We start from the raw sequence: 26,652 nt of genomic DNA on the forward strand, positions 1-26,652 counted from the left end.
AAACCTTCTCGTCCGTATGGCTGAACTTCGCTCATATGTCCGAGCTCTTGATATTCCCGAATTACGGCGGAATATTCGCGTTTCAAACCCGGATCGCGGTTGAATTTCTTTTCCAACGATAGGAAACGATTTAAGGCGCGCGCACGAGATTCGCCTAATTGTAATTTCCGGTCATTAAACGGTAACGCTACGATGTATCGACCCGTGTTATCCCGCGTTGTTGTTTCCAGAAAATGCTTCTCGCATGCATTTTCCTCGTTAGACAGGTGTCGTACCTGAGGACCCTCCTCTATCTCCCAAAATTTCTGTAAATCGAAATTTGGAGTAGCGATATAAGTCCTATGCTTCCCCGTTGTCGTTGATATGTTCCCCCCGATTATCCATCCCAGCAACGTCTTCTGGAGAATTAAATCGTTTTTTTTCGACGGAGAAATATCTATTTGACCAACGCTCAAGCATGCTAAGGCCGGACCGATGCCTATAAGCATGTCAACGGGCTTTGGTTGGTCAAATTGCGGGTCAGCTAAATTTATATTTGCGGGAATCGGAATTTTTCGACGATCGATTTGTTGATCCGGTACAGCTCCTGAGATCTTCGGTATTGTGATAAATGTGAGGGTGCGTTTAAAGTTCGATACTCTAGATTTGATAACTGCGGAAACGATTTTACTGGTTACTGTGCTTAATTGATTTAGTGACTCGATTGTCGTTGTATGATTTTTAGTCGTTAGCCGTAATTTCGATGCCAGTTCGTCAGTAATAAAATTCGCATTTGAACATGTGTCTATTAACGTTCGACATTCTACCGGTTTCTGGTCTCGGTCCAGAACATAGACTTTCGCGGTAGCTAGCAACCCGTTCGTAGGCACGTCCGTTACGAACGCGGTGCCATGTCCAAAATGCGACCTTTGTTGGTGTAGTCAGGATCTCGATTCGCCGTTCGGTTGCGCGTCCTGATGCAACTGAGTGTTGTGTGCTCGTTTGCACACACGACACTTCCCGAAAGTGCAATCCTCGATTACGTGGTCCGATCTGAGGCAATTGAGGCAAAGTCGAGCGTTCTTCGCGGCTTCGATTCGTTGCGGAACTTCCATAGCACTAAATGTTGGACATTGATACTCCGCGTGATGTCCTGAACATATTCGGCATTTCGCATTTGAGACGGACCTCGATGGCTGGACGTTAAACGATTCGGTGCTCGCGTTGACCGGCGGTTGTCGTCTTCGTGAACGCGGTGACGTTGGCGGCGATCGCGAACCCGATTTCTGCGTTACGAATGTCTGTTGCCTCGGTTGCGACGGCATTGTTCTCGCGGGAAAATTGTACGAACGCGCTGGCGCTGGATGCGGTCTAAAACGATCCGGTTGCTGATGATATCCTCTCGATTTAACATCATCCGCGTAGTCCTTGCTCTGATGGGACGCGTTGTGTAGATATTTAAAAATATCGTCGATAACGGGGACTTCGGTGTTCGATAAGGTACGCTCCCAAGCCCTTCGCGTCTCTTTTCCCATCTTCGAAATTACGACGCTACACAAAAGATCGCTCGCCATTTCTTCCCACGACCTGCCCAGTGCTTGTAGCGATCGCACGTGCAGCTGCATGTGATTCACCAGATCTCGAATCGCTTCTGATGAATCGTTAGACATCGCGGGGGTATCACGCAACATGGCGGCATGACGCAAAACGAGCACCCGTTTGTTGTCGTAAATTTCGCAGAGATGCTTCCACGCGGCCTCGTAATTTTCTTCAGTAATGGTAAATGCAGCAATCGCGTCTTCGGCTCGTCCAGACAACGAAAGCTTTAGATAATGTAATTTTTGAACCCCACTAAGACCCGGTTGCGTGTGAATTAACGTATGGAACGCGTCTTTAAATGTAACCCAAGTTTCAATCCGTCCGTCGAACTTGGGTAAATCTATCTTGGGTAAATTGACTGGTAATGAAAACCGTGAGGCATCTGACGCGGGCGATCCTTGTGAAATTTGTTCCGCCGACGGCAGCGTCGGATTTACGATTCCCTCTGCATTTTCTAATATTACTGTCGCGGTCGCAATAATATCATCGAAGAAATCGGTCGTCGTTTCGCGCTCCTCTTCTGCCTTTTCGAAATTATCGAGCATCCCTAATTCATCCTGAATCGCGTTAAATGCAATAAATTGCCTACGCAGCCGCTCGATTCGATCACGTAGTTTAGCGCGTTCTTTACGGGAGTCTTGGTATTTCTCAATGTATTTAGCAAACATGGTACATTGGGACTTGAAAGTACGCCGTTTATGCTTTAGTTCCTCAATATGCGCGTCGGTTTTGTTGGAACTGTCTGACGTGGCCATTTTAAACGAGATTGGAAAAAATTAGGAACAACGGAAACGAAGTGCGAAAGGAGAAAATGTACGAGGGATCTGACTGGTAATTCGTAATAACGAGCCTACCTTTGGCTGGATTCTGCGTGCTGGAGTCGTCTTGAGCTCGAATCGTCGCTGTTGACCTGTAGTACCGGTTGTAAGGCGGCAGTACAGCTTCCAGACACAGGTGGTCCACTCCAAAATAATCGATCCCGAGCGATGATCTCCTGATGCTGATGGACCCACTTGGTAGGAGTTGGCGCTTGCAGATCGTAAGACACCGTGGCCTTCTTGAGCGGGTTAATTGTCTTTTTCGAAACGCAAGACAAAAAACACACGTGGCACTATATATAGTTCGTTTGCGCACTGCACTCCACAGATCGCGGATCCGGCTCGAAGGACCATAAAATGTGCTGACTCGCGCACGTTTATTCAACAGAAATTAATCCGTTGAATAATAATTGAATATGAGTCCGAACGGTTGACTCGAAGACGTCCTAAACGGTGGACTCGTGAAATTGATAAGTCCGTCGCGAATGACTCGTGAAATTTCTAAGTCCGATTTAGGTGACTTATCTTGAGATTCTTTTTAGTCCGACTCGGATGACTAATGTTGGAATTCTGACGAGACGTTCCGTCGTTACTTCCTCGAAACGTCGGAAGTGCAAGGAGGCATGCTGATTGGTTCTCATTAGAAACGTTGATTTTCCAATCAACATGCCCCTTGACTTGGGCCCACCCTCTCTTGCGCCCTGAGCGCGCCTTTTTTGGAAGAGGGTGGGAAAAAATACCGATGAGTACGGGAGGATCTCGAAGGCCGGCAACGCCGGGGTTTTTCCCTCCAGGTGACACGCACGTTGTCCTAAAAAGTACCGCTAGGACGGAACCGAGGCCCATCCTCGGTGACCCTTCGGGAAAAACCCTGTTTATGACGGAGTAGTTATTGAAGACTAAATGAAACTTAGAAATTCTAAAGGCATTGTTCGAAAAAATGTAAAACTAAATTGCCGTCGATGGCTAAAAATCTGTCTTTCAAAAATAACTGTTACCCGGACCCATCATAAACTACCTACGAAATCCTCGCGTACTGTGTTCCGTAGCACGTTCGGAACATAATATAAATTGACATAGTATCAAATAAATTACCATCCTATAATACATATATATTAATCGTATTTATATTTCCGTGTTTCTAGTTTTGAGTAAAAGTGAAATTAAAGTCTTGTGTTGAAAACTATTTTCGTATTTTTATTTTATTCTGCCGCCTATTTCCAATAGTTTATCTGGAGGATGCTTTACTCGGACACTTAACCCGAATCTAATTTTAATTTGATCCGGAATGAGTTTGGGTTCTGCTTTTTTCGAGACGAGGGTGCAACGAAAGGGGTGTTTCACCCTCATTCTATTCGACTTATTATACATATTCCCCATTAAAACCTGCCCAACATTACTCGCGACCTCGTTAACCTATCAAAAAATTAACAAACCATATTTCATTCACTTTCAGTATTATAAAAATTCTGTAATTCTAACTAGGTTCTAAATTGTCAGTTTCGCATATAAAATTTACGTGACGTTCCTTGGCAGTAACATACGCGTTTAATAACAACGCGAACACTATAAAATAAACAACCGCAACGTGACAGATGTTTCGTTTTGATGTTTCTTGACATAGTTTTGTCTGCGATTCATGTAACTTTTGACTAGTAAATAAATTTTGCGAGATTAATTTCTTGAATATTGTCATTTTTTTATGTTGTAAAGTGTATTTAACACTAGAACTAACGACATTAAATGCTCGTTTATTGAAAAATGAAAAATAAAATGAAAAGGGAAATAAATAAATACTAAAGCATCAAGTAACTTATAGAACTAGTTTTTACTTCAACAAGATATGACAGACATTTCCATAAAATCACAACAATAAAATTTTATAATATAAAATGAAAAATCTGAAACCAGTCATTTTGACTGGTTGATAGTTCTAGTGTTAATACCTTTACCAATTATCTTTAAACAATTATCTAATACCGTTTATCTTTTAAGTCCTTTCCATTTAATTTTTGAACTTGACTGTAGAGAACCACCTCGACGTAATACATTAAAGGAGAACTGACCATTTTCGGTCAAGAAAATCGAAAGGCTACGCTCTTGAATGATAACGTTCCACACGTTACATAAGCCATTAAAGGAATCGTGAACTTGGGCTCCGAAGTCCTATCTCGTACAGATTATTCATCGGACATGATCACTATTTATTTTGACCGTTTCACCGATGGTATCTACCCTGCTTCCGGTGGTTTTTTTATCCGCGTTTAAAAGAGAGAAATCAATTCTTTCAAAAAAACATGTCAATATGACTGGTATGGAACCCAGACTGGTACAGTTGCTTTCTTTCATTGCATACAGAATATCTCTTGATTAATCCTTTACACTATGATTTACTTGCACGTCAGTCAGAACTAATCGCAATCACAATATTAAAATAAAGAAAGTTGAAATGTTATGTCAATTTGGTACTATGCCTTGATTATGCAAATTATGATTGAACTTGAACTTCAAATTGAAAATTTCGTATTCAAAATTCGAGTAAAATTAGTAAAGTACAAGTGCGTCACAATAGTTAAAATAGTGCAAGAGGATTAACCATTCAGTACCGTGGATAACGAGGGATTATTTGACACCAAGAGTTTCAGAAGTATACAAAAATGTGCGGACGAAAATATAGTTTTGCAAGAATTATTCGCTAAGGAAGATGACTAAATGTTACATAAAACAATGGGAACTATTTTGAATAACATTATTCATACGCTAATAACATCTGGATTCCGGGAAAAAACATGGAAAACGAAGTCTTGACATGAGTCAAGTCAACCTTGCGAGCCATGTGAGTTTCTAGATATGCGTCATCCAAGGGTTAATACACGTATGAGGTAATAGAGAATATTTTATTCAGTGCGATTACGTTAATTTACTGACGGGCCGTGAAAGATGGTGGACGTGTAATTTCTGACGCATACTAACAAGGGAACCATTGCGAACGAATTTCAATGAAACTTTGAAGGTAGGTCAAGAGCCGACATATGAACAAAAATAAATAAGAATGTTAGTATCGACAGAACTAAAATTAAGAGATTGTTAATATCGAATGAATTAAAAATAAAAAAGATTCTTAAAATATCGACTGAATTATAAATAAATAAGAATATTAATATCGACTAAATTAAAAATAAATGAGAATATCAGTATCGACTAAACTACAATTAAATAAAATTGTCATTATTAATAAAACTAAACTTTTGTATGTAAAAAAATGATTAAACCTTTGAAATTCTTTCGTGAAGCACAAGTTAGTGAAATTATTAACAATGTTTTGTTGCAATTTATTTAAAAAAGTAGGGGTGTACAGCCACAAAGATACTTTACACTAAGAATGTTTTTTTTTAATTAAATAAAAAGTAAAACACAAAATTCATTTGTCCCAAATTAGATATAATACCAGTTTCAATACTTTTAAAGAAGCCCCCCCCAAAAGTTGCGGATTAGCAAAAATTATTTTAAAATAACTTATCTGAATTAAACACAGAATTTAGATTATTTACATTACTTACAATAGATTACATTATTTAATTTACTTACTTTGTAACTCATATTATTAACACTAGAAAGACTGAAACTTTGATTCATTTTGACTGCTTTGGGGCAATATAGGTATAACACATATATATATATACCGGAGATGAAGGAGGGGGGAGGTAACTCCAATTATTAATAAACGCATTTATATGTTGTACAAAAAGTCACAAAATTCTAAGAAGCTCAAAAAGTCATTCTATACACAATTGTTTTCTAATTGAAATTGAAAAGCAGTCAAAATGACTGCCTTAGGCAATCTAGTGTTAAACAGAAATAAGAAAGTCTTTTAAATAATTCACTGTTTCATTTGCTAATTTATTTCGAATAAATATACCCAATCATGATCTGCAATTGGGTAATCTGATTACTAATGCATTTCTGATAATTTGAAATACCGAGATATCTAAAAATCTACTAGTATTATGTGATTTATAACATTGCAAATAATGCGGCGGAATAATCCGTCAACCAATGACATTTATGAAGGAATATTAATTTTAACATTTTCGATTAAATCCGCAGAGGAGTAAAATGTCAGTGTGCGAAAGATTTTCATCAAATATTTAATCGTAGCATTCACGGTTAAAATACGTCCAAATTTTAGAGTAAATCGTCTTCAATTTACCCGTCTGCAATATTAATTGTATATTCTCGTGGCGATATTGCGATCATGTGAATACAAACTGCGGAACGAAATTTTAGGTTTCAGTGCTATGTTACTAATTCGAAATACCGAAGATTAATGTAATTTGGAATATTCCAAACTATACCAATGCTTTTGTTTCGCGGGTAACAGCCAACGTTGAAAGAGAAGAGCGAATGCAATGTTTCGTTTGTAAAATATGGGTGTACTGTGAATGTGCTGATTATGACTCCGGAAATTATACTCGAGACTACTGCAACTCAATTAGGACTTAGAACTAACATTTACCTAAGATGATTGTCCCCGTACTGTGACTTTTGCACCTAATTAGGTCATAAGAGAAAATAATTTTTTTATTTAAGTTTTCTTAATTTTATAAAGTGAAGATAAATTCAAATGCTATCGTAAATGAGCTGCACCGAAACTAAATCATTGCTTCATATCATTCAGTTGGTTCATGATCTGACACTTTTTATTTCTCATCATTACTAAGAGTTTGTGTTGAAAATAACAAAACTAAATGCAGAAAAATGTCGGTAATTTGCTGATAATCAAGTATGTATATTTATCTACTATTTATACGATACCGCACGTTTCAATTAGATCCTCAGATGTTAAAATAAAATAATATCTATATAATTTTTCTTTACTATTCTGTCTGCAATTACGATATTGTACACGCATATTAAAAGATCTTGTGTTTCATTTAGGGTTCCTTCTTAGTTGTTTATCGTTTTAAAATAAATTCATTTAGTGTTCAAATTGTGTTAATTGTGTTGTCTCCAAAATTTAATAGTTTTCAATATTATATTGAAAAATTATACTCCCATTTCCATCAGTTTGAAACGTAAAAGTTTATTAGTTTCCTTATTATACAGTTTTATTTGTTTCACCCTTTACTATAATTTTGGATTTATCTTAAACAACTTGTGTTTGGAGTATGTTATAGTTTCTCTATTGATTAACGTAAAACGAAATAATGCCATAAGTACGAAATGTTGCATGAAGTTTTAATCCTGACATTGTGCCATCAACACACGAGGCACCATAATGTGATAGTCTGCAATAGTGCACTCCAAGCAACAAGCCATTTAATTGGCCAACTTCAATTTTTGACAACTCTATAAATAGTTAATCTGTCTTTATTTAAACATAAGTATTTTATTTTAGTAGTATGTACTGTGCGTATAATTCACTATTGTATATTTTGATAGAATTGTATTATACTACATTGCATTATATTATATTATTGCTTATTTTGATAGAATTACATTATATTTATTATATCATATTAAATTTATGTAGGACGGTAGTAACCGGGGCCGATCATATGTTCGAGCGCGTCTTGAAAAAACACCACGTTACGGCCATTCGAACGATTTTAAGTAGTGCGAATGCGAAGTATGGATGCGAACAAACAAAGGAAACATCGGTGAACGAAAGAATATGAAAAGAAAGAGTGAATGTGGATTGCGAGTCAGTTTTTGAAAAAAAGCAATTGCGAGCGTAGCGAAACAGCGATATTGTGATTTTAGAAATTTTATACGTTAGTAGAATATACACTGCGGTGCATCACTATAGCACCATCTACTTTTTTAGTTGTTCCGTATTCAGAGTTAAAATGCAAACAATCAATTGCAGGAGATGAAATGGTATGGGTCGCAATAAAATTTATATTAAGTCTCATTGAAGTTGCTCTTCTATTAGAAACGATATAATTGAAAATGTGATTTTGGCTTGTTGCGTAACTATAGCACCAATATTATTACATTAACTTCTCTCCATTCAGTTTAGCTACAAACTCACTGAAGCTAGATAATTATATTCTTTATTAAAGTACAAATTAAAATTTGACAATACTCTTTGTTGAACAATGCACAGAGTAGATATTTGACCGAAGAGGAGAAGGGTAAAATTTTGACGTTTAAGGAGGATAAAATTAGTGTACGGGAAATTGCCCATAGGTTAGGGCGCTTACATAAAATCATTTTGATTTTCTTAAATAATTCTTTTAATTATGGCAATAATAAAAAGGATGGTTCAAAGAAAAAATTGAGTCCCCGTACCGAACGAGCAATTTTAAAAGCAGCCAGTAACAGCTAAAACAGCTATAACCAAATTAAGAAGGAACTCGACTTAAATATTTCACGGTGGACAGTACGGCGAGTTTTGAAAAGTAATCATAACATGGTGAGGCAGAAATTAAAACTGCATCAAAACTTCTACCACGGCATAATGTTGCGAGGCTTAAATACGCTCGAGCGAACATGCATCACGATTGGAAAAGCGTAAGTTAACATTAGATGTCAAAATCTTTTTACACCAATTTACTTAAACTTCTATCATTGATAATAAGGTTATATTTTCGGATGAAAAAAAGTTTAATCTTGATAGTCTGGAAGGCTACAATTCATATTGGCGAGATCTCCGAAAAGAACCACAATACTTTTCAAAGAGAAATTTTGGCGGACGAAGTGTTATGGTTTGCGGTGCCTTTTGCATTAATGGCATGTTGTAATTGGCTTTTTCATCGAAAAAGAGGGGTAGTGATGAGTACACCACAATTTTATCAGACAATTTGTTATCTTTTATAAGACTTTTATAGGACAACGCTGTTGTATATACCAGTCGGAAAACAGTATCATTGTTGGAAAGAAACAAAATTAATGTTATTAAATGGCCAGCATGTTCACCAGACCAAAACCCGATGGAAAATATTTGAGCCATTATTTTCCGAAAAGTTTATGTCGACAATCGAGAGTATGAAAATATTTTAGAATCAAAAAACGCAATACTAAAAACATGTAATAAAATTAGCCAACGAATTTTTCAAAAACACATCGAAGGCATGCCAGATAGAATTTTCCAACTTATAACAAAACAAGGAGGCCCTACAAGATATTAAAATCATATTTATGTGGATATATTTGACATTTATTCACATGGTGCTATAGTTATGCAACGATGAAAAATCAATTTTCATGTTATATTTTTTTATATAGTAAAATAATATCAACAAATTTTTACTGAAGTTCACTATACCCTTCAATTTCATATGGATGATTTTTATGTATTGTTATTCCAAAGTCAGAATCAACTAAAAATGTAAGTGGTGCTACAGCTCTGCCCCGCAGTGTAGTCACTAGTTTTACTCCAACTAACAATTTATTTTTCTACCGTCCCGCACCCCGTTCCTACATTTATTATGTTTACTATACAACGATTTGATTTATTATATTAAGTTTATTATACAAAAAGAGTAAAGTTTAAAAATGTACATAAATGTAAATAAATTTTTAAAATATGGAAGTTGCGCCGAATACGCTGCGCAGTAAACACGGCCCTGTCTTCAGGTAAAAAATTTGCAAAGTCTAGCTAAACCGTTGACATCTGGACTCAAATTGTGCAGATTAATCGTTTTTCGCCTTTACCATTAATCAGTCTATTTCGTTACGCAGTTAAGAAAGAAATATTACACGTTTTATCCTCTCTTACTTTGTTATCTTTAAAATGATGTAATTAATTATAGATAATATACGACTTACAAGCAAAGTCTTCCAGCACGATAACCGTGATTAATATATATGCATGTTTGTTATAATTAGAATATAAATCCTTGTACATTTTGGATGTGTCATATATTTTGAGATCGTTACAAGAAAGATTACAACAAAAGAAAAAAGTAAACAGTCATTTAACGTGTTCGAGCGTACCGATAGGTCACGTAGAATGTTTGCGTTTTTTAAACACCATGCTTGTATTCAAAACGGGAGTAACATGAGACAAATATAAAGTGTCATTAAAAATATTTAAACTTAGAGTGTAATATGAAGTTGGAACTATTTTCCTCAGTATCGAAATTAGAATGTAAAAAACAAGCAAGAAAACGAAAAACCTACTTGACTGAAAATAGTTGAAAAGATATGTTATATTTAGTGTACATGTTACATATTATACATACAACTAGTATTAGAATTATTATTATTATTATCGTCTTATTAATAAAATTATATTGACGTTGAACATAATTTCCACTGCCAGAAATTTCAGTTACAAAATTTAATTAATTATATGTATACAAAAACTTGCACACATGAAACAGTTTGAAAACTATTTATCGATAGCAGAGATTTATGTAAAATGAAATCCGAGCTGCTGAGGCATCGCGAACTGATTTTTGGTGCGTCACGGTAAATATTAAATATTTGAAACGTTGGAATTTTGAAATTGTTGAGCGTCGGGACATTGCAGTTATGGTATATTAAAATTTTAGTACTGCGAATGTAATTTTTGGAATTTTTTATTTTTCAAGTAATAGAACGATGAAAATTTAAGAATGTGGAATTTAGGAATTGCGATATTTTAAATTTTGTTACTTCTGGAACTTCAAAATTTTGGGATTTTACAATTTTAGAATTTAGGAATTGTAAAAGTTAGGAATTGCAGAATTTCAGAACTGTAGAATTTAGGAATTGTGAAATTTCGAAATGGCAGAATTTCGGATTTATAGAATTTAGGAATTGCGGAATTTTGGAATTGTAGAATTTAGGAATCGTGGAATTTCGGTATTGTAGAATATAGGAATTGTGGAATTTCGGCTCCGTAGAATTTCAGAATTGTGGAATTACAGAATGGTTGAATTGCTGATCTGTGGAATTGCGGAACTGCATAATTGTGAGATTGTAGAATTATGGAATTGCGGACCTGCAGAATTGTGGAATTGTAGAATTATGGAATTGCGGAATTGTGGAATTGCAGAATTGTGGAATTATAGAACTAAAAATGTCAGAATCATCAAATTTTAGCATTTGAAATTTGAGATTATCAAAACTTTTCACATCACAAAATTTTACGATTTTTAAATTTTGAATCCTCGAAACTTTAGTAAATAATTCATTATAAATTAGTATCACAGATATTACTATTTTCGAAGTGGATCCCCACAAATTATAAGAGTACTCTTCACAAAAGTGACGTGTCAAACAAAAAAAGTTTGATCTACTGTTTTGCTTATTAGTTCTAAAAGAACTATCATATACATGCCTGTACTTTAACAGCACCCTATATTGTATCCACTTCATTGGAAAAGATGGTTAATCTTTAATCTCCGATTAGTTGAGAGCATAGCCACTTTCGCGATAACGATTTTGATAGATTTATTTTGTAATCGAACTAGATATACAACCGGTACGATTTAAGTAGAATAAAAAATATTATTTTTCCTTTAAACAGGCTGTCATTCGTTATACATATACGTAATAAATGTTTCACGATGATATTTTTAATAATTTGTATATTACTTTTATTTTAAGTTATCTATTATTTAAATTATTACTTTTTGATTACGAAATATCTATAAAAGGAATTTAATAAAAATACGAATAAAACGAAGATATAACACTTTCTAATCGTTCACTCAATATAATTTTTCAAGTATTGGAGGAAAAATTAAAAAAAGAAGTAAAATATCCAGTCAAGATATTCAATCACGCGATCCTGATATTTAAAATTCCCGCCTATCGTCATTTATCTGTTATGACTTAATATCAGACATTATATTTTATAATGCGTGAATTTTGACATTACGAGATGCTTTTTAATTATTAGAATGAACACTAAGTAATTAGATGTAACCAATATTTATTCCTGTACTCGTTATTTTTTATAATGTTGGCCTAAATAAAATGCACTTTCTTTCTTTGTCAGACTTATGTTTTCAAGAAAAACTTCGTAGGAATAAATGTAAATACGATATAGTTATGTGCAGAAAAATGTAAAGAAAAATCATTACGAATTTTGTGAACGCTATAAATTATAATAAATATAAATATTACGTTAAAATTGATAAATAAACAAACTAATAAATAATTAATAACTTAAAAATAAAAATGTTATTAATATTTGCAATATATAATATTATTTAATGTTGACAGTTAATTATATTATATTATGAAATATAATATAATATTATATTAATTTGACAGTTATGAAATTATTAGAAATTACAAAACGAAATGTAGATTATAGAAAGTCAGTAAACATTAAAGAAATTACGTATAATCAAATAATGAATGATTAATAATTATAAAATTATACTTTCCTGCCCGTAGGCTATCGTATTTGCATTTATCAGATGTATTTACACGAAGATGCACTTAAAACTAGTATCACGAGAAATAAACTATCACTCACCGATATTAACGATCCTGATTCCCTCGTCGTCCAAAAATTTTAACGCCACCGACACATTTTCCAGCTTCTGCGATCTGAAAGTGGGCCGTTGACTGTGTTTCGGAAGTTTCTTCTGTGTGAGCACCTCGATCAAAGAAATCAATCGAAGCCCGTCCGACAAATCACTCTCGAGATCATCGATGTGTTTGTTCGCCGCCTTCAGCTTTTCGTTCGCCCATCTCGTGAACGTATTCTGCTGTATTCGTTTCCATTGTGCGTCCTCCTGCAAATCTTGCTCGAACATCTCGTAGCCTTCTTCCTCGGCGTTCTCGCACTTGACTGACTTATCGTTCTCGCCCATTTGATCGGCCGGTTCGTTCCTACGGGACCATAGAGTTGTGATGGTGAGCACAATGGTGGTGGAAATTCACCTTGTGTGCGTGCACACGTTCTGCGCAGTAACTTCACCTCCCCTCCCAAACGACGCCAGCGTACTCTCACCACACACAACCAACAACATTCGTACGCTTTTTTTCTCTGCTTTCTTTTGTATCTGTATCCTTGCCCATACTGGTCGTTTCAATTTTTTCCCGCCATATTCCGACACGATATATCGCGCCAATGAAATATGACAACAGAAATATTGTACCATTTACTGGGACACTCGACAGAGAATCTGTATACCCACCGAAAATATGGCAGCGAGGGGAAAATTAATTATTAGCAATTTTTTACGAATTTGTAACATTTGATTTTGAGGTTTACAAATGGGGAATATTGAGAGACTAGGAGTTTAGGTTTCAAAAGTTTGGGACTTATAATTTAAATTTTAGAAATTTGGAACTTACAAATTTACAATTCAGAAATTTGGGTTTTATAAATTTTGAAATTCAAAAATTTAGGTCTTTGGAATTTAAGGATTTGGATTCTGGAATTTTAGGATTTAGTAACAAGACATGTAGAAATCTAAGAATTATAGTATCTAGAAGTTTAGAAATTGGGAAATTTGGGAATTTGAATAATAGGAATGTAGAATTTGAAAAAATTAAACATATGGAAATTTGGGAGTTTAACAGTTTCGAGATTTAAAAAATTGAGTACTTTGAAAATTTGAGATTGTTAGATTAGAAATTCAAAAATTTGAGAAAGTGGAAAATTGAAAAATTTGAAATTTTGGAATTAGGCAATTCAAAAATTTAATAATTTCGACTTTTTGAAAGCTTTAGTATTGGGTAATTTGGGAACTTTAAAATATGCAAATTTGATAATTTGAAAATTTTGATCATTTAAATATTTAAATTTCAAAAACTTAAAAGGTCAGAAATTTTACTGTTTAAACATTAGAAATTCATATAAAAATGTAAAAATTGTGACGGATCGGTGGGGGAACTGGGAAGAGGTTCCCTAAGGTGGGGGGCAACCAGGAAAAGCAGCCCTCCACGTACCGACGCTCACACCCCCGGACGATTTCTTTCACAGGGCGCCAGTGCCAATGCACGCGTCCGAGGGGGTCAGAAAATAAGTAGAAGAACCGCGTTAAAAGAGTTACAAAGAAGAAGAAAACGCAATAATAAAGAAAAACAAAACGCTGGTAGAAAAGCAAATATATGTATATATAAAAAAACTCTCTCACACATTCCTGCCCAAGCGGCGAAGGGTCCGCTTGGGCGGAGGAGTGAGGCCGGCAATCTGAGGGCTCCTCGTAACGAGGCATAGAGATAAAATAATTTTAAGAAAAAAAATACGCCGACTTCGAAATGCACTAAAAAGTATAAAATAATTTCTATTTCCTAATGAAGTAATTTCTATTTCATTCAATCATACAATTACATAACAGATATGAATGAAACCTATTTACTCGTTAGGTAGTATATTAAATACATTTCAACCTTTTCGGAGGCGGCGCATAATTAAAAATACCTCAGTAAACGTTGCTGCCAATAACCAGTTGATTGTGGTATGGCGTATTGGAAATTAATAAATCCTGAGAAAGAATACGAACCATTATAGATATATCTGGTAATATACGTAGATGTAACGACTGCATCTTCATTTCGCAATGTTTCTGATATAAATGAAATTGAATCGACTTTGTTCGCATGTGGAAGCCATGGATCTAAGAACCTATAAACAGAGCCCACAACGCGGGAATTACCAAATTTGTGGCAGATAGGCTCTATCTTTATAGTATATGCGGCGATCGAGTCTTTTCCTCGCATACTCTATGAATCTAGATAGACCATAGTTGAATTCTATACGCACTACACCTACTTCGCGGCGTGCTGTCGAGTTATATGTATAGAAAAGAAAAAAAACCATACAAGCTTTGCCTATGTTCGGCTGTCCAAAGGTTGACATGTTCAAGAAAATCTTTTAATTTTGCGCCGCCTCCGAAAAGGTTGAAATGTATTTAATATACTACCTAACGAGTAAATAGGTTTCATTCATATCTGTTACGTAATTGTATGATTGAATCAAATAGAAATTACTTCATTAGGAAATAGAAATTATTTTATACTTTTTAGTGCATTTCGAAGTCAGCGTATTTTTTTTCTTAAAATTATTTTATTTCATGTTTTTTATGGGGAGAATTGTATAGAATACTGTGAGACAGATCTTCCTGGCTTTTTTTTTGTCTGCGTAAATGCCATGAACATAATTAGGTAAAAGACAACACGAATATTTGTTTTTCAATTTTTTTTTCGCTAATATCTCGAAAACTAAAGCTCTCCGTCAATTATGCATAAGGAAAAAATTATGCATCAAAAATTTCAAAATTTTTAAATTTGAGAACTCAAAAACTTGAAAAGTTTTGAAATTCAATTATTTATGAATTAAAGTTTGAAAATTTTGAAAATGTAAAAATTGAGTATTTTGGCACTATTTCAAATTTAAAAATGTAATATTATTCTACTTAAAATTATGTTGTAATTTTATAAAAGTATGTTATAATTTTAAATACTGTTTAATAAACGTAACAAGCGTTGTAGATATATTATATCTGGTTCGAGGAATATCTAATATGTCAGAATGTCAATTCGTTGGAAAACACATCCACATTTGTCAGCCACAAATTTCATCACAAGTTGGTCATCCATGCTAATTTTTTTTTGTATAATTATAATTATGTATCATTCGTCTAAAAGAAATTGTGACTCATCTGCAAAATTGCAAATTTATAATTATATGCGTCATGAATCTGAGAAATTACTAATTGTTCTAATATAACAGTGAAACAATTGTTCGATATTTTGCATTATAGTAGATCAAGAAAGAAGCGAATAATTGTACATCCCAAAAATAAGTCGAAAATATAGAATAAAATTCATTCATATAGGTCTTAATCTTTTGAGAAAATTCAGTTAAAAAATTCGTTAAAATTTTGTAAGAAAATTTGATTACGATAAGAAAGATAACAATTTCAATAATTCTTTGGTTAATTCGACAATTAATGCATGTCATGAATTAATCCATTTTAAATTTAAAAATATGGTGATTTGTGAGTATGGGAATTTTGAAATAAGTAATTTGGTGATTTAAATATTTGAAAATATTTAAAGTTAAAAATTTAGGAATGCACAAATGTAAGTATGTGGAAATGTTGAAATTTGGAAATGTAGAAATTATGAAATTGAGAATTTGAAAGTTAAAGACTTGAAAATTGGTATTTTTAGAAATTTGAAAATCTAAAAATTTTTTGATCTGGAAATTTAAAGATTTAAGAATTAAAAAATTAAAAAATTTGAAAATTTAATAATTTAGAAGTTGAAGAATTTGGAAATTTAAACATTTAATAATTTTAAAACTAAAAATGTGCAGTTAAAAATATTGACTAATTTAAAAATTTGAAAATCAGAAAATCGCCATGAGAACTTTTAAATTTCCAATATAAAAAAGTCACGTAAAGTGCAAGGTACACGCAGAGGACCAGTTACGTTTTAAAAGAGTCAAACCCATCTTAGTTCCTATCTACTTATGCCAATGTAACTAAAATATGCGACGAGAAGAAAATTCATTCGAGCACCAATTATACTTCATCTCTCAAAAACCTTCTGTAGTCACCTAAACATGTGCATCATAATAGTCTCTTATCCATCATGCAATAAAATCCAACACAGTCGCGGAAATAGTTCCTGAAATAGTTTCTACTATTATTGTTTGCTTGGAATAAATAACTATTTCACCAAAGACTGTTTCGATAATAGAAAAAGAATGTTCTATATCGGTATTATAAATAAGATCTGTTTATAGTTTATGCACGAGTCCAAATCGACTACAAGCATATCTAGAGGATAGGTCGAGAATCAAAGATGACGTAATCCTCCGAAGATCACTCGAAGATAAAAGTAAGAATGAATCAGAGCGAATGAGACAACGAATTTACACGCTGTCGATGTACGTATGTATATACCCGGCGTTCAATCACGAATATTTTACTTCGTGTATCACCGTCTATTATCTTAATGACACGATTACAACCTCGTTTAAATTACTTAAAATTAAACTATTATTTTTGGCGAGATAGATTTATTACAAATTTGAACCGAAGAATTTATTCGAGAAAAATTTTGATCGTTTGCTTAAATAATAAAAGAATTGTGATTATTTTTTAAAGTTGTCGCACTTGTATATTATTCTAGTAGCGAATATTAGTAAATGACGTCACGTTTCGTCGATGAGTCGATACGGTATCGACAAGTTATCAGTGACATAACCTTTTCGAGGATCGCTTTTGTAGAATTAAAGGTTTTTTGTAGATAATTGCATCTTATTTTAAATTGATAATAATTAACTAAACAAATTTTAAGAACAGTAATATACGAAAAGGATGATGACATACATACTTGTGGTTATTTGTTTTTTTAAATAAAGATACATAGTAATTCTTTTTTGAAGTCGAAGTTGATCGATAAATGACGTCAGCGTCTTACGATGAGTCGGTATCGTACAGTATGTATCAACAAGTAGTTAAATGACATAACCTCTTCGAGGATTATTTTTGTGAAGTTAAAGATTTTTTTTAGATAATTGTATTATATTTATTTTAGATTGACAATAGTTAACTAAGTAAATTTTGAGAACATTAATATACGAGAAAGGTGATAGTGTACATATTTGTGGTTATTTATTTATTTTTTAAATAAAAAGATACATAGCAATTATTTTTTAAAGTCGATCGATAAATGACGTCAACATACAATTGTTCCGCGAGTAAAATTTTTCAAATTTTTAAAAATTCTTTAGACGAAAGAGAAATTCCCATTAAAAATATTATTGGAATGGCGTGTAATAATGCGTCAGTTATGACTAGCGTAATAATTCATTCATGTCGCATTTAAAAGTAGAAGTTCCCGAATTAATTACAATAAATTGTATTTGCCATTCTTCCGCTCTTATAGCTAGTCACTCTTGTGACCAATTACCTTTGGCTTGTGAAAATTTAGATAGAGGAATTGCCACTTATATTTCGAGCAGTGCAAAAAGATGTGCAATTTTGGTTGAATTCCAAGATTTCTTTGAAGTTCAGAGATTAAAAATTTTATAATTATCAAATATTAGATGGCTTTGCCTCCATAAATGTATTATTAGATTATTAGAAAATTATTTTATTTTAGCAGCAATAGAAGAGAAATCTAGTTTCGCGGAAAGTATTTTAGATTATTTTAACGATCCCACGATTAAAGTCTACATACTTTTTTAATAATTTCAATGCTCTGTTTCAGTGTTACAGTATTTTAATGCATAAATTATTCGAAAATAGCAAAAAATTAGTTCACCAAATAAGGCAAAATTTTATCAAAATTGATACGCTAAAAAACATAGAATTTTTGAATGTAGATAATGTAAATAATATTCAGAATATCGAAAATGTTTATACATATAGGTCCGGAATGCGAAAATTATTTAGAATCTTTAGAAGTAGAATCTGCCCGACAAATTCGAATAAATTGTTTGAATTTTTATATTACTGTAGCTCGAGAGATGCTGGTACGTCTACCTTTACAAGATCCTTTTTTTCAACAATTAAATTTTTTAGATCCGAAAATAGCTTTATATGATGAAGGTAGACAAAAAGTTAAAGACTCAACTTTTATCGCCAAACGTGTAATTTTTTTTTTACTTCTATGTTTACTTAGAGCTTTTATTTATTTTATTTTATATTATTTGTGCAATATTCTTTTAGTTCCTTTTATTATTATTATTTTGTTATTTATTATTTTATAATGCTAAGAGAAACATTGTGTCAAATATAAATTATGATATTTTAAGTTATTTTATAAATTATTTATTTACATTGTTATGTTCTTTTATAAATTCTGTTATAAATTGTTTTTTAGTTTTATTAATGTTGAATATTATGAATGTAATTTTTGTTTTATGAATACTGATAAGGTTTTGGCAGTTTTCCTTATCCTAACAACAAATGTTAGTATTCTTTTATTGATTCTGTCCAATAAAATATTTTATTTTTATATTATATATTTTGCTTACAGTTATTTTAGTACCCTTCCTTTCCATCTGCTCCTCAAGCATGGAAATATGTATATAATCTAATCTTATCAAACCTATACATTCATATTTCACAACCAAATTATAAAAATTTTTAAAAAATAATGAGGGGTGATTAAGGTACCTCATTTTATTGAAATTTGTACTTTACTGAGACTAAAATCGCCGCGCATGCGCGAAAAAATCCGGCCAGTATCTCATCACTGTTCTAAAGTTAAAGAATGAATTTTTTGTATTAAATGTATTAACCGTATTTTATTTATTTTAGATTAATAGTAACTAAACAAATTTTAAAGACGTTAATGCACAAGGAAGAAAGTAATGATACTTGTGCCTATTTATAGTTTTTAAAAGAAATTGAATAAACATGTAATAATATTTTTAAAGAAATTAATAAAAACAAATAATAAACGAAAATAAATACTTTCGAGTGGTAAAATGGTGCTACGCTTTATTTTGGTTACTCGATAGATGGACGTGACGAACGCTATCGATACATCGAGTTATTCGTAATATTTCCATATTTATCGATGATCGGTAAATGTTTCGATAATAGTTATCGAAAGTAGCATCTCTGTTATCGTTCACAAAACAGGTTAGATAAATAACGAAAGGACATACAGTTGATATATTGACGGATGTTGCTTAAAAATTTCTAAATGCTCGAATTTACTAACAATTGGTTAAATTTGGTTTATGATTCATAATCATAATTGAAAATTAATCAGATCTACGTTGAATCACGACAAGCATCTAACAGCTCAGTGGCAAGGTATTTTTAGGATGTACTAACATATGTCTTTTATCCAAGGTCCATTATTTTGTGCAAAAAATAGATCATATCGTCGAAAATACTATTCGAATTTGGAAATAATACGGAATTGCGTCAAATTTTACAATCAAACAAAAGAAAAGCTATCAATATTAAATAAATTAAATTACTTATACTTAATAAATAAAATTACTCGTATTAAACAAAATTTTATGAAATTAAAACTTTCTCAATAAAAGAAATTTTGTAAAAAACTATTCTTATGACTTTTAAATAATTCTACGATAATTATTAATCAATTATAAATGAACAATAAATTTCGTATTCTCGAATGTTCTTCAAAAACAGGTAAATAAAATCATAAAACTATATTTAACAATATTTTTGGTCGATGACAATTTTATTTGTTGATACGAGATGGAGTAACCTCCTCGGAAATGAAAATATATGACATTCTGATTCTTATTTTAAATAGTTTTGAAATATAAACAGGAACATGTGGGGTTCCTAAAATGATGGTAGAAAAAGAAGATGAATTTGTATGAAAAAATAAACTAATAATACAAAGAACATGCGGCTTCATTTTCGAAATAAATTGAATTTCAGAATTTAAATATTTGTTAAAAACATTTGTTTTAAAAACAAATTATATATTAAATATTACATATTTAATAAATATATGACAATTAATAATATTGTAAATAATTAAAAATATTATAGATTTAGATAAAATAATACCATTAAAATGTATTTATTTTTATAATACATATTACTGCTTAATATATCTTTAATCATCAACTAAATTCATAAAATTATACATCATAACTTTATGAAGAATAATGACTAATATTAAATTAGTAGCATTAATGACTACTTTTTCATTCATTTTTAATTAACGAGAAGGATATTGACAAAACTGGATGTATTTGTTTGAGGATTCTATGATGGTTAAGCTAACTAACATAACTTCGAAAAAAGTAGGAACAACCTAGGAAAATCCTACGAGGAGAGATTGAGGAGAGTTTAAGAGGAACTTATGGAGATCTTAGAGAGATGGATCTAATAAAAATCTAGATCCTAAAGAGAAGTTAGGAAAAGACCAAACAGTGAAGATGAGAAGACGCTAGAAACGGAGGTAAGGAAACCTTGAAAATGAAATTAGGGATATTCTAGAAACTGAGCCAGAAAGAACCTAAGAACAGTGTAACAATGTAAGAACCTAGAAAGATTTTAAGAGTCTAAGAAGAATTTGAGATTCTAGAGAGAATCTTAGATGAGTCCAGGGGGAATGTAAGAAGATTCTAGGGGAAATCTAAGAAGAAGCTAAGGAAAGACTGAGAAGAGTCTAGGAACAATCTAGGATCTGAAAAAAACCTTTCAAGAAGCTTAAAAAGTTTGTAAAGCAAGCTGAACCTTTTTAGTAATATTTACACACATGTGCACGTTTAGTTCGTTTTCAAATTCATTAATCAAAAGTTACGTATGCGAATATTACGATTGCTTTTGTATATCATAAATTGCTTTAGGATTATTTATATAATTGTTACAAATTTATAATTGATAACATATAATTACACTTAAAAATTAAATCATTTTTTTTCTAAGCTTAAAGGGATCATTGCTGAAAGAAAGAGTTTGTTAGAAAGAGTCTAGAGAGAACTAAATAATGCCTAACCTCAAAAAGTTAAATCATTTCTATTTCTAAGCTTATAAAAATCGTCACTGAAGACATTAGAAAGAGTCTAGGAACAATTAAACAAAACCTAACCTCAAAAAGTTAAATCGTTTCTATTTCTGAGCTTATAAACATCGTTACTGAAGAGAAATGTAGACTTTTTCTCCATAGGGAGAACTAAATAAATGTCAACCCAAAGTTTCTTTTAATTTAAAAAAACCTAGATTGCACCCGAATGTACACACCGGGTATCAAGTTATTATTTATCGTAAATATATGTAAAAATGCAAATCATATGGTGGACAATAAAAGTGGCTACTAAGGTATGGCAGAGATTAAACTTGCAAAACGTGAATTAAACAAATTATGGATAGATTATACTTTCCAATGCCCTATTGTCCTGTTATTTTTAGATACGACGAATGTAAAGTGGACTGCGTGTTCGTTACGCGTTAATTGAAATTCAATTTCCACTTATCCGATCACTAATTGCTGCGATTTTGTTATACGGAATGTATAAATGAATAAAATTAACATGATGCTCTCTGTATGCATTCCTGTACGTATTTATTTTTTTGAGCAGTTTTGTGAAATAGTAATTTATTAAATAGGGGATGAAACTTTATTCTAGTACAGTTTTATATAGTACAATAATTTATTTCATTATTGTATATTTTTATATATAGAATAAGTAGTAGAATCAGAATTCTATAGTTTATTGGTAGATTTAGTTAAATATTTTTCTATTTTCTATTTTTTATTTTCTATTTTCTATTTCTACTTTCTATTTCTTTCTCTATTTTATAGTTACACAGAAATATGTTTATACTGAAAAATAAACATATGTTTATAAAGTAGATAAATTCTTATATCAGTATTTGAATTATTCAATTCAATTGAATTATTTAGTATTCAAGCATTATCTGTAATTGTTACAATGTAAATGTATTGTACCCTCTAATGTGCACTATAATTTATAATGTAAATGTATACTATGATATGTACTATACTAACGACTTTTAGAATTTATGACAGAAATGTATACAATTATATGTAATTGTTATAATGTAAATGTAATTATGTAATTCATATTAAACTATTATATGAATACTGTATGAATGTCTGAATATAAATTCTTGCATATTATTTGTTGTTACTTTTCATACGTTTTTTAAATGCAAAATCTGATGTTTAGTATCATCTATGCAATCGTCCAGGGTCGTAGCAACCTGGGGATGCAAAGGGTGCACAACAGCAGAGCGATAGATTTAGTAAATAACAAAATTATATGAATTATTAAACCTTTAAAAATTAAAAATTTTGAATTTCTGAACTTTGAGGTTTTGGGATATTGGATACAAATTTCGGAAATTTAAAAATTGAAAATTTGAATTGCAAATTGTGGATTTGGAAATTTGGGACTATGGCAATTAAAAAATTTGGGAATTTAGGAATTTAGAAATTTACGATTGTTAGCTTGAAAATTTGCCATTTAAAAAAATTTTTAAATCTAAAAATTTGAGAACTGAAAGTTTGAAAAATTGGAAATTTAAGAATTTGTAAATTTGAAAGTATGAAAATTTGTAAATTTGTAAATTTGTAAATTTAAAAATTTGAAAATATTGAAATTTCTAAACTTACATATTTGAAACTTAAAGACTTTAGAGTTAAAAAATTTAGAACTTCAGAAATTCAGAAAGTAAGTAATATAATAAATTACAAGTGAAATTAAAAAATTACCATTCTCTACCTTCTCTGTTCTAAAAAATTACAAAAGCCCAAAACGATCTAAAAACCAAAAAAATTATGGAAAATTCCTCCCTTTACTTTTATCCTTAAAAAACTCAAACTGCACCTGTACGTACATATTGCAGTCGATATTATGATACTCAGAATTATTAAAATAAATACCTCCACTGAACCTCTCTATATTCCAAGTGATATGATAAAATCAATAATTTAGATCTGTTTTTGGGCGAAAAGTAGTTTTCGATGACACATGCACAAAATCTGAAAAGTAGGTAAATACTATTTAGACTAATGGCTATTTAATGTTCATGGGAAGCGTTATCATTCTGCAGATAGAAATTTCTTCTAAGCTATTATTATATTACGATTTGTAGCTATGGGTTTTATAGTTTTGACAGAACGCACAGTGTCATCGTTAAGATAAGATCAGCGCAGTGTCTACAGGTTTCCGAGCTCCACGCATAAAAATAAAAATTGAAGATCATTTTATAGAAAGACATTTATTTTAAACGAAAATGTCTATTTAAAAAACCATAACTCTTAAAGTTATATTAATTTACGAGTCATCATTACAAAAAATATAAAAGGAGAATGAAAAATGAACGTTAAATTATTTTAAACAATTATAAAGTTTTCTACTTTTGATGTCTGTAAACTTATAACTAATGTCTTTACAACAAAAAGTTTTTAAAAGTTATCTTATAAGAATTATTAATTTTAAATTATCTAAAAAGAATTATCTAAACTTTAGAAAAATATATGGAATTATTTTTTATCCAAGAAGAGGACAAAAATTAATAAAATCAATAAACCTGTTGTACACATGTTGCATTTTAAATAAATCGGTATAAATCTTGTTTAAAGAAAATTTACGGTCGTACATACTGTTATGAAAGAAAACTATATTCAAAATAATAGTTAATTTAATATTTTATATTTATCAAAATAACTATCACTGTTTCAATTTCGAGTCTGAAAATAAAAAGAATGTCATACTCCCTAAATACATTTATTAAAAAAACCTTAACAAAAAAAAAAACTAATATTTCTCATCCTACTTTTTAAAAAAATATTTCGTATATTTCATTCTGTTTCTCACTTATACATTTTCTAATTTATTCTGGCATTCAAACTTGCTATCATAATATTTCCCATACATGCAAACTCGTGTGCAACCGCAAATAGACGTAGTACACTGTCGACATGGTAAATATTTCATAAATTAGTCCCCTAGGCTTACTCTGCAAAATTCATCGAGAAAAAAACAAAACGAAACACCAGAACATTTTCCAGAAAACGGAACTATCCCGGGAAAAACGAGACAAACGGGAACCCTATATTAGGAACCTATGCGATGGGGTCCCTTCCTCTAGTTACTAGAGTTCGAGTACCCGTATGTATATTTCATAGCTATAAATACAGAAAACAAGAATCGAACGGAAAAGATGAAGATCCGCTCCTAATTAATTTTACTGCCACCCTTCTAATTAAACATAATGTTACACAGAAATCATTACCTTCTTCACAAATCGATGTGCAATAATTTGTATTCACACTAACGTTAAAGATGCGACTCACACCGCACTATGAACGCACAAAATCGAAACACGAGAACCACTGAGAAGATTTTCGATTGATACTCGAACAATTGAGAAAAAGGTAAGAAGAAATCCTTTACACCATTCGTTACGATTTACAAAGCTTTACTGACGTTTACTGGCGCCGAATTTGGAAGAGAGGGAAAACGTAGCGACGAACTCCGAGAATAGCTGTCCCCTCTTCAACACCCTCCTACTCTACGAGCAAAGAACAACTATATATACACGCACATCACCGATCTCTAATTCTTCCCTTATCTTTTTTTCATCATATCTCTATTTCTATTGTCTACCGCATTTCTACTTCTTTCATTACGTCTTACAGCCATCGCTACCGCCACCAGTAACCTCTGCGTACCCTTACTTTTCGGTTTCATGGAATTTCCTGGCAGTGAAATTGACGTCACGTAATTTCGAAATGATTCAAATTTATACTCGACTCGACAAGTGTAAAGACGTCCTGACTAATTTGCAATTAAGACGCGAGGATCTGGCGAAGCCACTTCAAGGATCTCTGGTGACAAAATTGACGAATCTTACCGATCCCTTATTCTGCGAGGAGTGTCGAGGACAGTAACAATTTTATCGACGCAAAATTTCAAAACGGAAGCAATATTTTATTCACTTTATTTTGAAAATGAAATACATTTTATTTTGAATTATTCTTCGAATGCCTTTTTAAATTTGACAAAAAATATATTTTTATTTATTATAAAATTCCAGGAATCAAATTGTAATTGTAATCTGTACAATTACACAAAGAATATTATGAAAAAGTAAATATGAGAAAATACTGCTTCATTGCCAAAGGATACGATAAAAAAATGGTTGCTATTTTTTTCCCTCCCTTACAAAGTGAGAAGAGAAACAAAGATGGCGAAAGTTTCTCAGTTTCGCCACACGAGGCTCTCAAAGTCAATTAAAAGTTGGTCTATCTATTCAGGAAACCCTTAAAGTTGATTTATTCGGTAATCAGTGGCCAAAATACAGTTTCCTTGCGAAACGCTTCTCTAATACAGTGTAATTTTCGCGACATGTCGTGATTTGTTGCAGTCTCCAATTACTTATGCAACCTTATTAAGATAAATTGCGGAAAGTTGTTAACCAATGTCGAACAAACGACGAACATGCTGGCATCGAATCGATGTTCCTATTGTAAACTTCCTGTTCGGTTTCCTTGTTTTTCATCGGGATGCACAAGATATTTCGGAAAGGAGACAGTGAAAACTATAAATTGTTCTTGATATCAAAGATATCAAAGTCCTGTGTTATTTATTATAAATCCTTGAACTGTGTTACGAGAAGGGCCAAGAGTGAATGACCTCTTAAGCAGTGACGGACCCTGCTGTTATGTTGCCTCAGGCAATAAAAATATTTGCAATTCCACCTAAAAGTATGAAAGACAATATTCGCAATATTTTACATTAAAAAGTTTGTTATACAGGTGTCCAAAAATGTATTTACAATAAAATAACGATGACCTTGATATATTATTCAAGATGACCTTTAACAAGAAATCTACAAGTAAAGTATATTTGCTTTAAAATTAAAAA

General features: G+C 31.9%; 1 protein-coding gene across 4 annotated transcripts in view; it reads right to left on the minus strand.

Annotated features, from left to right (window-relative positions):
- The window catches only part of cher (filamin A protein cher), a 135,703-nt gene extending 110,480 nt beyond the window's left edge, over window positions 1-25,223 (minus strand). For 2 of the 4 annotated variants that reach the window (XM_076534358.1, XM_076534357.1), the window contains exons 1-2: window positions 25,019-25,219; window positions 12,817-13,175 (exon numbers count right to left, since the gene is read on the minus strand). In XM_076534358.1, coding sequence (XP_076390473.1) covers window positions 12,817-13,156 — 340 coding nt within the window. In that variant the 5' untranslated portion in view covers window positions 13,157-13,175; window positions 25,019-25,219. Of the gene's footprint in view, window positions 1-12,816; window positions 13,176-25,018 lie in introns of all 4 variants that reach the window. The other 2 variants (XM_076534355.1, XM_076534356.1) reach the window with 2 other exon arrangements.
- Window positions 25,224-26,652: the final 1,429 nt, after the last annotated feature.

The sequence above is a fragment of the Megachile rotundata genome, chromosome 8 (assembly GCF_050947335.1).
Source record: "Megachile rotundata isolate GNS110a chromosome 8, iyMegRotu1, whole genome shotgun sequence".
NCBI classification, from domain to species: domain Eukaryota; kingdom Metazoa; phylum Arthropoda; class Insecta; order Hymenoptera; family Megachilidae; genus Megachile; species Megachile rotundata.